The 14,482-nt window shown below is 44.2% G+C and overlaps 1 protein-coding gene across 3 annotated transcripts in view; it reads left to right on the top strand.

Annotated features, from left to right (window-relative positions):
* Nucleotides 1–14,482, top strand: part of LOC117395172 (CMRF35-like molecule 8) — a 30,139-nt gene that overhangs the window by 5,804 nt on the left and 9,853 nt on the right. The window contains exons 3-5 of one of the 3 annotated variants that reach the window (XM_059007784.1): nt 2,949–3,071; nt 9,999–10,073; nt 10,396–10,470. In XM_059007784.1, coding sequence (XP_058863767.1) covers nt 2,949–3,071; nt 9,999–10,073; nt 10,396–10,470 — 273 coding nt within the window. The remainder of the gene's footprint in view (nt 1–2,948; nt 3,072–9,998; nt 10,074–10,395; nt 10,471–14,482) is intronic. The other 2 variants (XM_059007785.1, XM_059007786.1) reach the window with 2 other exon arrangements.

The following is a 14,482-nucleotide window of genomic DNA, read 5'->3' as shown; positions in this document are numbered from 1 at the left end:
TTCACAACTCCTCTAAACTGCTTCTTATAATTCACTTTAACTTGAAGAAGCACCATTGCAGAAAAGCCAGACATTTTCTTCAAGCACTTTGCATGCAACTTTGCAGAAATGAACACAGTTGCTATTTCTGATGTAGTTAAAACAAGCACAGTTGCTGAGACTTTAGATAAAGTGTAATTACCGTCACGCACCAACTTTACTTCCCCCTTTTCTATTCAATATGTGTAAACCAAAAAAAATAATTCACTGAGGAGGTGAGGAATTGGTAAACAACTGCAACTGTGAAATACAGTAAGGAAGTTAAGCAAATACAGTATGCAATGAACTGAGGTAACAGTACACAGAATGACATTGTTATACATTAATTTGGCATCAAACCTAACTTGGTTGAGGACTCGCTGGCTGGCCGTATGGACGAGGCAGAGACACCTCCCAATAGATAACCCTAAATTTAAAGAGGTGGAGATGGGGAAGGTGGTGGGTTATGATTACGAATGAATCGAAACGAAGACCAAGGGTAAGTGAGCAGAGTATTTATAGTGCTACAGGTTTGAATTGCTGATGTGGAAATTTAATTATTTAAATTGGCGATGTGAAGATTGGGGTCTGCCTCCTGAACTTTAGTTATTAACTTCATATTGTTCCAATCAAACCCCCTCTCTCTTAACTATGCTTTTCTTTATCAGATGAACTTCTTTCTCTGTACCTTGGCTTGTGCAGGTATCAGGTGTGTTTCAGTTGATTTATCAATAAACCACAAGTTTGGGTCGTGCTGCGTTTCCTCTGTCAATGAGCTTTAGGACACACAAGAAGATGGCTGCAGGACATGAGTAATGCGTTTGGACAGATCCTCTGCAGTTCATTACTGTTCAAAGATACAGCATCTATGCAGATGTGACAGGGGTGGCTGTGTGGTGATGTCAGGCCAGATGCAGGAAGAAAACAAAGAAGCAAGTACTGCAGGGCAAGGGTCACGGCCTGCGCCATTTATTTAAACAAAAATAGGAGCAGGAGCTGCCTCTCCCTTCAAGACAGGACGGACCGGGACAAGATGCTGGCGGTCCGCAGCAGCCCTTGCATAGGCTGCTGAGCAGAGCAAGGGGGAAAACCGCCGGGTTGCAGCGGCTGAGAAGAGGGCCAACCCCAGCCCCACCGCTGGTCCTGGCTCCCCTGCCGCCATCGCATTCCGAGGGTCCACTGCCGCTGTCGCCTTCCGAGGGACCGCCGCTGCCCTGTCGTACATCGTCTGGGGATGCCAGTTCGCCATTGCCTGGGGATGCCAGTTCGCCATCGCGTGGGGACGCCTGCCTTGCACCGCCAAAGGATACCTGCCTTGCACCGCCCAAGGATGCCTGCCTTGCACCGCCCAAGGATGCCTGCCTTGCACCGCCCAAGGATGCCTGCCTTGCACCGTTCAGAAATGCCACGCCCGCTCCGCTCAAGGATGCCACGTTTGGATGCCTGGGGTTGCCTGCTGCTCCGCATCACCTGGGGTTGCCTGCTGCTCCGCATCGCCTGGGGTTGCCTGCTGCTCCGCATTGCCTGGGGTTGCCTGCTGCTCCGCATCGCCTGGGGTCGCCTGCTGCTCCACATCGCCTGGGACTGCCTGCTGCTCCGCATCGCCTGGGGCTCCTGAAGGTTCCACTTCCCCTGGAGTTGCTGTGTCTTTTGCTTCTCCTAGTGTTGCTGCCTGTCCTGCTTCGCCTGGGGTCACTGCCGGCTCTGGTTCGCCTGGGGTCGCTGCCGGCTCTGCTTCGCCTGGGGTCGCTGCCGGCTCTGCTTCGCCTGGGGTCGCTCCTGGCTCTGCTTCGCCTGGGGTCGCTGCCGGCTCTGCTTCGCCTGGGGTCGCTGCCAACTCCGCTTCGCCTGGGGTCGCTGCCAGTCCTACCATGCAGCAGGAAGTACTGTGGCCAGAGCCCCACAAAGCGGAGCTGCTGGCCATGAAGAAGAGGGGGAGGTCAGGAGACCATCTCCACCAGCCACACTTTTGCGGCAGGAAAAACGGTGGCCGGTGACCCGGAAGTGGGAGCTCCTAGCCACGAAGAAGTGGGGGGTGGAGGACATTCCACCATGGCCGCCCCCAGAAACATCTTGCTTTCCCCTCTTCCCGGACTATGAGACTGAGGGGAAAGGTGGCCGTAGGGCCATGTGTGCTTCCACACCACATAAAGATAGTGTGCATTGCATGACTGAATTGTTTACCTGGCAAGGTTAATCCAAGAGTTTTATGACAATATAATTTAAAAACCTGTACAAAAAAACTCCATGAAATACTGCAAGAAGCCTGTCATTATTGAGACCTCTTTATTTCAGCTTTGAAGTGTTTTGCTTGGAGGTCTATGGCATACAGTACGTTATATAGTGTATGTTTTCTGTTGCTCTTCAAATGCAAATATTTTTACTTGACATGTCTAGTTTGGCCGCTATGGTGTCCCAGGCGTCTTGCTTCTTTAGCGTATCCTTATAATCTGGATGGGACAGTTGAGGGCACTTTTGCACCCTGAAAACCAGTCTTTCATTCACCATCTCTCCCTGTATATAGTGCAGATAACGTCACACAACAACACTTCATTTGATTGGTCTAGATGGAAATTTGCCTCGCGGTATTATTAAAAGATCGCTCTGGTTTCTATCCCGTGTGGTTTTCCGCTGTGCTGCTTTTCCGTTCCGCACTCAGTGTAATTGCACCCATTCAAAACAATACATTCCATTTTTTCTGCTTTCCGCTACCACGCCCAGTGTAATCAGACCTCAAATGAAGTAAAGGCAAGAGGCTGCTCAGGGTTTGGTTTGGTTGTTTAGCCTCCCCACTTGTCACAAGCCGCTACTGAAACCCACAGACTACTTTACATAGTTCTGCACTAATGGTATAATATGTTTAATTTATTTTGAGGAATGTTAAGCAGTAGAAACAGTGTAATAATTTTCACTTATTTTCCTTTTCTCAGCTCCGAAAACCCCCCCCACCACAACTCGTGCCACACGCTCAAGTACCACCCCTTCCACCACTACTGTGAAGGGGAACACAGACAATGGACAAACAAGGGATTGTACATCCAGCAGCCCTGCAGGTAATTCATTTAATCAGTGTCCTTTTGTAAGACCTCTATGCTTCCAATCCCTGCCCATCGGAGCACCATTGCAGAAAAGCAAGAAAACTTTCTTCACGCGGTTGGCATGCAACTTTGCAGAAGTGAGCAGTTGCTATTTCTGATGTAGCTAAAATAAGCACAGTTGCTGAGACTTTAGATAAAGTGTGATTAGGGTCATATATCAAGTTAAATTTTTTGCTTCCTCTTTTTCTCTTCAACCTCTATGAACCAAAAATAAATAATACACTGAGCAGGTGAGAAATTGCTAAACAACTGCAACTGTGAAATACTTTAAAGCTAAGCAAATACAAAATGAACCAAAAGAAAGAAACAATATCATTCGAATGTGCGGTGAGCCAAGAACACCCTGGCCGACTGTGACAGGCTGGCTGTAGGGGTGACGTCAGGCCACAAAGAAACACACACGCAGACAGGCAGTACTGTGGTTGAAACTGAGACGCTGCGACGTTCAGTATTTATTTCCTTACTTTTTTTATTCTTCTCTCCACACCCGTTCTCCACTCACGAACACACAACCCCGAGTGAATGAAACGTGCATCTATATATACTGTTGTGCTGGGATTCAATTACCAATTAATTATTCACTTGAATCCAAGCATGTGAACTAATCTGTGCAACCCCGTGCTCACATATTATTAAGTACTTTAAATGCACGTGAAGTGAAGTGCAATCCCTGTGCCAAAATACAATTATACATTTTAAATAACTCGTGCTACACACACCTACACACAGCTACAATACACCAACATTTACACACTACATACAACATAAAACACAAAAATACACACAGGGGTGGGGCACATTGCCACACCGACCTAAACCCTCCCCCCCGGCTGACGCTCGGCCAATTGTGTGGTGCCCCCTGGGAGCTCCCGTCCACGGTCGGCAGTGGAATAGCATGGACTCGAACCGGTGACGTCCAGGCTATAGGGCACATACTGCACTCCACACGGAGCGCTTTTACTGGATGCACCCCTGTGCAATGTTGTTTAATGTTTTTTTTTAAATCCAATGGCCTGATGGCAAAACAACAGTAAATAATAACAATGGTAATGAAGCAATACAGCGGCATGTATTGTTTATTTGTAATCTGCGGGTTGGCCCCGAAATAATAACCACACGGAACACAAACACAAACACCAGCCCACAGTGCGTGTTCTAGTGCTCGTGGTGAATACAGTTCTTTAGTGAAAAAAAAGTGCAGTGGTGTTGATCCGGGTTTAATGCTGGCCTTTGGCGATAGCTCCGGATCGTGTTAGCCATCCAAATAATTACACACAGTATTATTAATGACAAACAAACACTCACTTTTCACAACACAGGTTCTCCTTCTGGTCATTTAACGTAACCATTCACAAAGGAACAGATCACATCACTACATCCCCTTTTTATAACGTCACCCATGACCCCTTGGTCAACGAGCATATCCGCTCCTCCAATCCGCAGATGCCACGTCGTTTCCCATCCGAGTCATTGAGTTTGTATACCGTAGCTTTGCCCCCTTTCTAGATGGCTGATTTCCAGGCTATTCCATTCCCTTTAGCAGCTGCCTCACAGATCAGGAGGGAGATCTAACACCAAGAATCATTCAGTCTCTGTCACAGTAACACACACACACACACAAACACACACACACTGACACACGCACGCACGCACGCACGCACGCACACACTGACACGCACGCAGGCACGCATGCACACACACACACACACTGACACGCACACACACACACACACTTGAGTTCCCCTTTAACCTTCCTGCTGCTGCATTACTTTGGCAATTCCCATGTCAAAAATGCCAGTTTTTTTTTTCTTGAGATTTTTCATTCTTAGCCCCCTAGTAAATATTTCAGACAGTTTTCAAAACAATGTTTTGCTTTCTTTTACTGCAGCACACGTTGATGTTGTTGCTATGATAAACACGTATATCTGCTTTCAGGTACTCTATTTATTTATTTCCAGGTTAGACGATTGCCAGTGTTCCACAGAACACACACACACACATAAAAGTCAAATATACATAGGATGTATTTCGTTGGTTTTGTGGATTAAGTGCTATATTTTAATTTACGGTAGCCTAATGTAATATTGTACATAATGACTTCCCTATTTTGTGTTCCTCTTTAACAAAGAGCAGTTACTGTGCAGTCTGCAGCTTGCTGTCAAACTGATAATATTGTCACAACACAATTCCAAACATTTATTTTCGTTTTCATGATTTAGTTTTTATTTTACTGAGGGTCTTCAGATGCTCTTTACTCAAGTGATCATATCTGTTGTCATTGTGTGATTATCGCAGACTGTTGGCTCATATAAACTTTCTAAGATTTTCTTTAATAGCGTGCAGCGCTCTGTTGTCTTTTTCATGACAAAAATGCAAAAGTTTTCAGGGCCGAAATACTTCAGTATGTGTTAAAAAAGCACAGCTGTCTGTTGGCCGTTTCGACAGTACAACATCATAATGGAATGCATTAAGAAAGCACCATGTTTGGAATCAGAATAAAGGAAATGATTATGTACTACAGTTCAGATGCAGTCATCATTTTGTTATGTTGCAATTTTCAGAATCATATCATTATGTACAGTATTACAATACCGTATCTTAAAATATATCACTTAATCCACAAAAACAACAAAATACATCCTATTTAAATTTAATACAGTACTGAAAGCAGATATACGCGTTTATCATATCCACAACAGAAACGTGTGTAGTGTTAAAAGTAAAGCAAAAATTGTTTTGAAAACTGTCCATAATGTTTACTTGGGAGCTAAGAATGAAAGAAGAAAAAAAATGGCCTTTTTGAGTCATGGAAATTGCCAAAGGGAAGTAATGTTAAAACTTTACAATACATTAGTAAGACCTCACCTAGAATATTGTGTTCAGTTCTGGTCACCTCGTTACAAAAAGGATATTGCTGCACTAGAACGAGTGCAAAGAAGAGCGACCAGAATTATCCCGGGTTTAAAAGGCATGTCATATGCAGACAGGCTCAAAGAATTGAATCTGTTCAGTCTTGAACAAAGAAGACTACGCGTGATCTGATTCAAGCATTCAAAATTCTCGGGGACTTTTTCGACTTGAAAAAAGAAACAAGGACCAGGGGTCACAAATGGAGATTAGATAAAGGGGCATTCAGAACAGAAAATAGGAGGCACTTTTTTACACAGAGAATTGTGAGGGTCTGGAACCAACTCCCCAGTAATGTTGTTGAAGCTGACACCCTGGGATCCTTTAAGAAGCTGCTTGATGAGATTCTGGGATCAATAAGCTACTAACAACCAAATGACCAAGATGGGCCAAATGGACCTCCTCTCGTCTGTAAACTTTCTTATGTTCTTATGTTCTAAAATTAAGGGCAGCTGGAAGGTTAATATGGCATATCCAAAAACAAAATTAAAAATTAGAACAGCATGTTTAAAAACAAAGAAACTACCATCGTGTAGCAAGGGTGTAGTTTCTCAATTGGCAATTCTTTTCAAATTTATTTCCCCTCCTTATATTACTCTGTTCTGTAATCTGCTGTGACTCAAAAGCTAAAACCAGTTTGCAGGTCCTGGACTCTCCTCTGCTGAACTGTATTCTACATGGTTCTACTAAATACAGTCCATTCCCTGTCTAATCCATCCTCGGTGTGCTTTCATCTCCGTCTGGGAGTCTACAAACTGCTCTTACTCCCTGATTGTCCACTGCTGATCTGGCTGCTTCGAGCAATCAGATGTTTGGACTGCAGTTAGTGCTGAAGCTATCAGGCCATTTTAGTGGTAGGGTTGTAAAAGAAAAGTGGACACAACTGGTGTGGACTCTTTGTAAAATAATAATAATAAAAAAGCTGTTCTAAAGCTGTGCAGAAACAAAAAGTTGAGTTCAGTGCAGTAAGTTGTTATAAATAAGTTCCTCCTTTTGATAAAAAAAAACAAGCAGCTGTTCATTTCAGTTTGTAAGTGAAAAGACAGCAACATATTTCAGTTTTGATGCCAGAAAGCCACTGACACACAATCCTCCATTTTATTAGAAGCGAAACAGGTGAAAAATGTATCTGCAAGTCCATTGTTCTGTGACCTCCAAAAGGTCTGGATTTAAACCACAAATCACTGAAATCCAAGGCACTCCTTCAACATGAAGAATGATGGTTAAAAAACCTTTATTAATATGGCATACACAAAAAGAACAACAAAAAATTAGAGCGTAGCAGCAAAACTAGCCTTCATCAGGGTGTGGCGGTATAGACGGGAAAGCGCACAAAAACGCTTTGGGCCATTCGTGCGCCAGGGCGTCTACGCCGAGTGGACCGCCTAAGCGGTGGAGGGTGTACCACAGTGGGCAATGTGTCGTCTCTGTCGAGGCAAAGAGATCAACCTGCGCCTTCCCAAACCGTTCCCAAATGCACTCCACTACCTGAGGGTGGAGTCGCCACTCTGACAGAAGGGGACCACTCCTGGAGAGGAGGTCCGCTGCCCTGTTCACCACTCTGGGAATGTGCCTCGCCCATAGGGACAGCAAGTTCCTCTGAGCCCATGTCAATAGCATGAAGGCCATGTGATGCAACCCTGGGGACCATAGGCCACCCTGGTGGTTGACATATGCCACCCTGGTGGTTGACATACTGTCGTGTTGTCCATCCGGATCTACACATGTGTACCACGAAGCACTGGGAGAAAGTGGTGGAGAGCAACTCCAGCATATTTATGTGCAGGGATGTCCAGCAGTCTGGCTAGGATCCGCGTACTCCTCTGCATTCCCAGACCGCTATACCAAGTTGGGGGCATCTGTTGTCACCACTTGGCAGCTCAACACTACTCCCATTCGCACACCTTCGCGCAGGTGAGAGGTCATCCGCCACCAGCATAGGGGTGCTGAGCATGCATGAGACACAGTCAGCCGACGGTGTCTGTTGCGTTTGGCATTTAGGTGGAGCCTTAGTTCTAAGATGGGGCAAAAGCCGTCGTCCTTTTTGGGTACCAGAAAATACCTCGAGTAGTACACCTCTCTGTGGGAGGTGGGGTCTTGAGACGAATGACTTGCTTGCACAGCAAGGCGGCCACTTCGTTCTGAAGTACTGAGGCCTGGAGAGGGTCTGTCACAAAAGTATTTGTGATGCCTCGAAAGGGAGGAGGTCCGAAGCGAAACTGAAGCACGTAACTGTTTTGCACGGTGGCAGGCACCCAGGAGTCTGAGGTGCAAGTGCGCCAGTACTGCAGCTGTTGTCCCGAAAAGGGGGTCTGAGGCCGTCAGCCTTCAGGGACCCTGCTCAGGCTGCTGAGGCTGAGACGGGGCAGTTTGGGGTGGCTGTTTAGGGCACTGGCCCTGAAAACCCCTCCTGTTAGGCTGGTGTGTGGACTGGCCACGTCCTGCATTCCCTCTGCCTGCCGGTTGGGCCCAGTTGTTTGCTGCTGGTGTGCCATGTAGGCGATGCCTAGATGACCCAGCGGAGCCATGGGGACTGGAACTGTTCTGGTGACAGTCTGCGTTTGAGAAGGTCGTCAGCAGTTTGACCTGCCCCACGCGGTAGCGCGGGGAGGGAGCAACGCAACTACCTGCCAGGATGCCTCGCATTCCTGATGGGATCTCTGTAAGATCTCCTCCACAGCTGGCCCAAAGGTATATCCTGGGGATATAGGCGCATCAAGCAGCGCGGCGTTATCAGCATCAGGAACTCTGGCTTGTGACAGCCACAGCTGTCTATGAGCCATGATCAAGCTAGCCAGCACGCTAGAACCTGAGGCGGATTGATCCCAGGAGAAGCGTACCTCCTCCATGAAATCTGAGAAGGCCGGGAGCTTCTGAGGGCGAGGAGGCATCGCCTGTGTCTGGAAAACGGACCGGCGTGGTGCTGGTGTCCAGGGGACCTGCAGGAAGGCTGCAGTGCGTCCCATATGTGCCAAAACTGAGCTGGACAACGGGGGGCACTGGCTTCTGAGGCCACCTCAAAGCCAGGTTCGTCCTCAGTAGGGGTCTCGCCCACCTGCATGTCAGAGGAGGAGGAGGCCCCCTCCCCAGAGGCCGCTATGGAGAGTGTGTCCTTTTGCACCACCTGGTAATTGGGGATGCAACGGGGCCTGGACAGAGGCCGGGGCAACCAGTGCCTGTTTTGCCAAGAGCTCCAGGACCTGGGCCACCTGGGCCTTGAGGTCCATAATGTCCCTCGCCTGCTTGGAACGCTTCACCCATCTCCCCTGCAGAGGATGCAGAGCTCGCCCTCGTGGCCCTCCCCAAACGAGCTTCTTTCACCTGGGGCTGGAAAGCCTCACAGATGCTGAGAGAGCATGCAGCCAATGTCACGTGGAACTACGTCATCAATGCTTACGCAGTAACCGTAGTGCGAAGTGCTGAGCCAGCGGAACGACAAAGGTGATTTAAAAAAAAAATACAGTGTAATTGTACTCCATGCTTTGTCCAGTGTATTTCTGTAAGTTCATTGGTATTGTGTAGGATGGTATTACAACCTGATAATTTAGTTAAAATTGTTCAGTTTTGTAGTGGCGGCCCACAAGCTGTTTTGTGTGCCTCCACAGCGGCCCCTGGCTACATTGAGGTTGCCGACCCCTGCTCTAGAACTCTAGAACAAGATCATTTTCCAGCAAGAAATGTTTGCTAATTGTGCATTTATTAAAAACCCACAAATGAATATGCCGTGAAATATATTATTCATAAAATAGAATAAACAGAATTTCAAATTACATTTTTTTTATTAAATACTTTGACGGTGAAGAATTTTTATTAGGGTTGTTAGGTAAGTAAGGTAATTTGCTTGCCTGAGCCAAAGAACCTTCTAAATATGGGCTGGGAGACTGGCCTTAAAATATACACATTCTGTTTTGCTGGCATATGCTACTACTTTCATGCTGTGTGCTTCGTTATTGAGACATGTTGTTTTATTCTTAGCTGACACACACTCAGAAGCAACAGCCAAGACTGCAACTGAGGAGAAAATCACTGAAAAGGCTCCAGTCAAAACAGGTATTTCATTTGATTTACTTTGAGTTACTGAGGTGGTTCCTGGGTGATTAAAGGTACTTGGCCTGTGGCCTGGTGCCTCACAACACTCCCAGGGTGTGAGGTAATAACTGTCTTACTGCACACCCTGCTGTGGGTCATTTCTTGTGTATTGTACTCTATGTAAAGTGAGATAACGGAATGGCAATATTGAGATCCTGAGATAAATTATCTTGTGATCTCAACTTTTTTTTTTAATGGCCACAGTGCATTTTTGTGGAAATTTAAATTGGTGTTAAATGAGACACAGAATGTAATTACTGTATAAAGTCTTTTTTATTCTTAGCTTACACGCACTCAGAAACAACACATTCTTCTGCCACTGGGAAGAAAACCACTGAAAAGGCAACGGAACAAGCAGGTATTCAATTAAATTAGGGCATCAGTGTGGAGTAGTGGGTAGGACTCTTGACTCATGACCGGAGGGTCGTGGGTTCAAACCCAGGCAGGGGACACACTGCTGCTGTACCCTTGAGCAAGGTACTTTACCTAGATTGATTCCAGTAAAAAAAATTAAAAAAAACTGTATAAATGTGTAATTGAATGTAAAAATAACATGATATCTTGTAACAATTGGAAGTCGCCCTGGATAAGAAATAAATAATAATAAATTGGTTTATTATGCCACTTTTGCATCAGCCTCTTTCACTGACGGAACTAGCAGTAGAAATCCCAGAGTTAGAATTTTTTTTTTGTAATTGGTGTGTGCTTTTGAGGAAAGCATTAACCCACTACTGGGTGTGCTGTGAGGCACAATGTCAAGCAGCCTCACCTTGGAAATAAAAGACAGAGCACAAGGAGGTTAAGTGACTTGCTCAGGGTCACACAATGAGTCAGTGGCTGAGGTGAGATTTGAACCGGGGAACTCCTGGTTACAAGCCCTTTTCTTTAACCACTGGACCACACAGCCTCCTTTAATCCAAAATTCATTCAAAGTCATTCTACTGCCGTTTTCTTTTGCATATGGTAGGTATTTGTCCATTTATGATTTACAGTGCCAGCATCAAATCCTGGAATAGAATATAATGGGAGGGCTTCCAGATCCAAACTACACACTTGTTGTGGGTCGAATATCCTTACTGCCATCAGAAAGTTATGAGCTGGTTGAAAAAAACGTGGTTTCTTTTTGTAGTAATTAGTCAGTTTTTCAGAAACGTCATGGAAGGTTTTTACACATAGTTTGTTTATTGTGGCGTCTGTGCTGTGTACCTCTTGTGCCATTGCTCGGTATGTATTTATTAATTCTGCATCTTTATTATATGTTTGATGGACTCTCACTTGAAACCAGCTTGAAACCAGCAAATCCAGTCACGTTATTAAAATTAACTTCAAATGCTTTTAAACATTTCACAACGCCCTGTGCCACCGATGATAATTCACAGAATGCTGATTAACTGTATCAGCTAATATTACTTTCATTTTGAAGGTATTCGATAGTCCTTGGAGAACAAATAAAATGTGCAAAACATACTGACCTTTTGCATTTGTATTCTCGTCAGTAACTACAGATACACTGTCAGACATCTTTACCAGTTGTACAATTTTCATCTTGTGCAACTCAGCAATTTGGGGTAGATATTCGCTTCTCAGTTGACCTGCTGTAGGAATTGCTCCCGCATTTATTACATGTTTGTACAGAAATGCACGTAGTTTGGGATTATCCATTTTTTCCTTGGGAATATTAGCACAAACAAATCCCTCTGTCAAATCGAAAATAACATCTCGTCGGCGTTCATAATTTTCGTTCCCATTACGTTTTTTACTGGAAGACGTCGTCTCATAGCTGTCAATCTCAGCCTTTCGTTTTCTGTGTTTTTCTGATGATAAATGTCGGTCTATTGTTGACTTTCGAGTGTGGTCCAAAGATAAATTGAAAGTTGTGCAAAATAAATTCTACCCATCGGTGTACAGAACACCAGGTGGATATTGTTGCATGCGTTCGCTCAATGAAATGACTCCATGTTTAGGTCTCTCGATTTCTCTTTTAACGCATCCATTTATTCAATTACCATTTACTTTGGCCAAATAGGAGAGACTGTGTGACTTTGCAAGTGATGACTTCTATGGAAGATGGCACGGTTCCTGCTAAATAATCATTTTATTGACAAATTTATGAAAACTCAGGCGATCATTTCAGTGTTTCTTTTACGGCGTTTCATGCAATAATAAGTGCAGCAGCAGCAGCATTCAGTGCAATGAGGCTTTCATCCGATTTGAAGCATGTGGCAGGAACAGTCACACGTTACTTGAAAAAGTAAACGATATTTCCCTGATTAATGCTTCTTGACGGTTTTTACAGAAACATGTTTCCCTGTGTTATCCTGCTGTGATTCTGCACATGTTTTCAGCCTGGCTCCAGCCTGGAACCGACCTGGGGTTTGAAGCTGCCGCTTAATCAGCAACAAGATGGCAGTAATAACAAGCAAGCAAGTTTGCTTAATTGCCACATCCTTTAACATCTTTTAAACTGGTCAGGGGTGGTAAATATTAATTATCACTCGTGAGCAGTTCATTGCTCTAGCGGGTTTGTTATTGATCTCCATAGTAACATTGCTCTAGCGGGTTTGTTATTGATCTCCATAGTAACATTGCTCTAGCAGGTTTGTTATTGATCTCCATAGTAACATTGCTCTAGCAGGTTTGTTATTGATCTCCATAGTCACATTGCTCTAGCAGGTTTGTTATTGATCTCCATAGTAACATTGCTCTAGCAGGTTTGTTATTGATCTCCATAGTCACATTGCTGAAGCGGGTTTGTTATTGATCTCCATAGTAACGTTGCTCTAGCGGGTTTGTTATTGATCTCCATAGTAACATTGCTCTAGCAGGTTTGTTATTGATCTCCATAGTCACATTGCTGAAGCGGGTTTGTTATTGATCTCCATAGTAACGTTGCTCTAGCGGGTTTGTTATTGATCTCCATAGTAACATTGCTCTAGCAGGTTTGTTATTGATCTCCATAGTCACATTGCTCTAGCGGGTTTGTTATTGATCTCCATAGTAACGTTGCTCTAGCGGGTTTGTTATTGATCTCCATAGTAACATTGCTCTAGCAGGTTTGTTATTGATCTCCATAGTCACATTGCTCTAGCGGGTTTGTTATTGATCTCCATAGTCACATTGCTCTAGCGGGTTTGTTATTGATCTCCATAGTCACATTGCTGAAGCGGGTTTGTTATTGATCTCCATAGTAACATTGCTCTAGCGGGTTTGTTATTGATCTCCATAGTCACATTGCTCTAGCGGGTTTGTTATTGATTTCCATAGTAACATTGCTCTATCGGGTTTGTTATTGATCTCCATAGTAACATTGCTCTAGCGGGTTTGTTATTGATCTCCATAGTCACATTGCTCTAGCAGGTTTGTTATTGATTTCCATAGTCACATTGCTCTAGCGGGTTTGTTATTGATCTCCATAGTCACATTGCTCTAGCGGGTTTGTTATTGATTTCCATAGTAACATTGCTCTATCGGGTTTGTTATTGATCTCCATAGTAACATTGCTCTAGCGGGTTTGTTATTGATCTCCATAGTCACATTGCTCTAGCAGGTTTGTTATTGATCTCCATAGTCACATTGCTCTAGCAGGTTTGTTATTGATCTCCATAGTCACATTGCTCTAGCGGGTTTGTTATTGCTATCATTTTGATTGTATTGCGGACATCTGATTGTACATAACGACTTTGATATAATGAATTGCCTATTTAGGAGGGTTTCATTTAAAGAGTATTTGTAATGTCTGTACTTAGATTTATTGAACAGGTGCAGGGGATAATTAACAATAAAATAAATTAAACAATAAGACAAAATGTGCATACGCACATGTTTTATGCAGGGAGGATATTAACCCCCTCCCTGCTGTGTTTATATATATATATATATATATATATATATATATATATATATATATATAGTAACAGAACCGTACCCACTCGGGTTCTTTACCCCTTTTAAAACAACAACCCAGGACACGAGAAATGGATTTTCACTGTGCTGACGCGCTAATTTTTAATAAACAAACATACACAAAAATAAAACAAAAGCCAAAATAAACATCTAGCTCTCTTATTATACATTTCAAGAATCACAGTACAAGTATTAATACAATTTTTGAGCACTAACTAAACATAAACCAGGAACCTAAAATAAAACAGGACAGCTAAGCTGTTTACCTGTTAAAAAATAAACAAAAACAAAAGTACACAGCACACTCCAACAGAAAGGATCCACACAACCTTTTTCTTGTACGCCTGCACACACTCACAAGCAGGCTCTTCACACAGCAGCCCTGTGCAGACAGACTGCACTCTTTAAATACCCTGCACCTGGTTCTAATTTACACTAACTACCAGGTGCAGGGGATAATTAACAAT

Source organism: Acipenser ruthenus, chromosome 35, assembly GCF_902713425.1.
Source record: "Acipenser ruthenus chromosome 35, fAciRut3.2 maternal haplotype, whole genome shotgun sequence".
In the NCBI taxonomy this organism is placed as follows: Eukaryota; Metazoa; Chordata; class Actinopteri; order Acipenseriformes; family Acipenseridae; genus Acipenser; species Acipenser ruthenus.
This window is presented reverse-complemented; position numbering and strand designations above follow the sequence as displayed.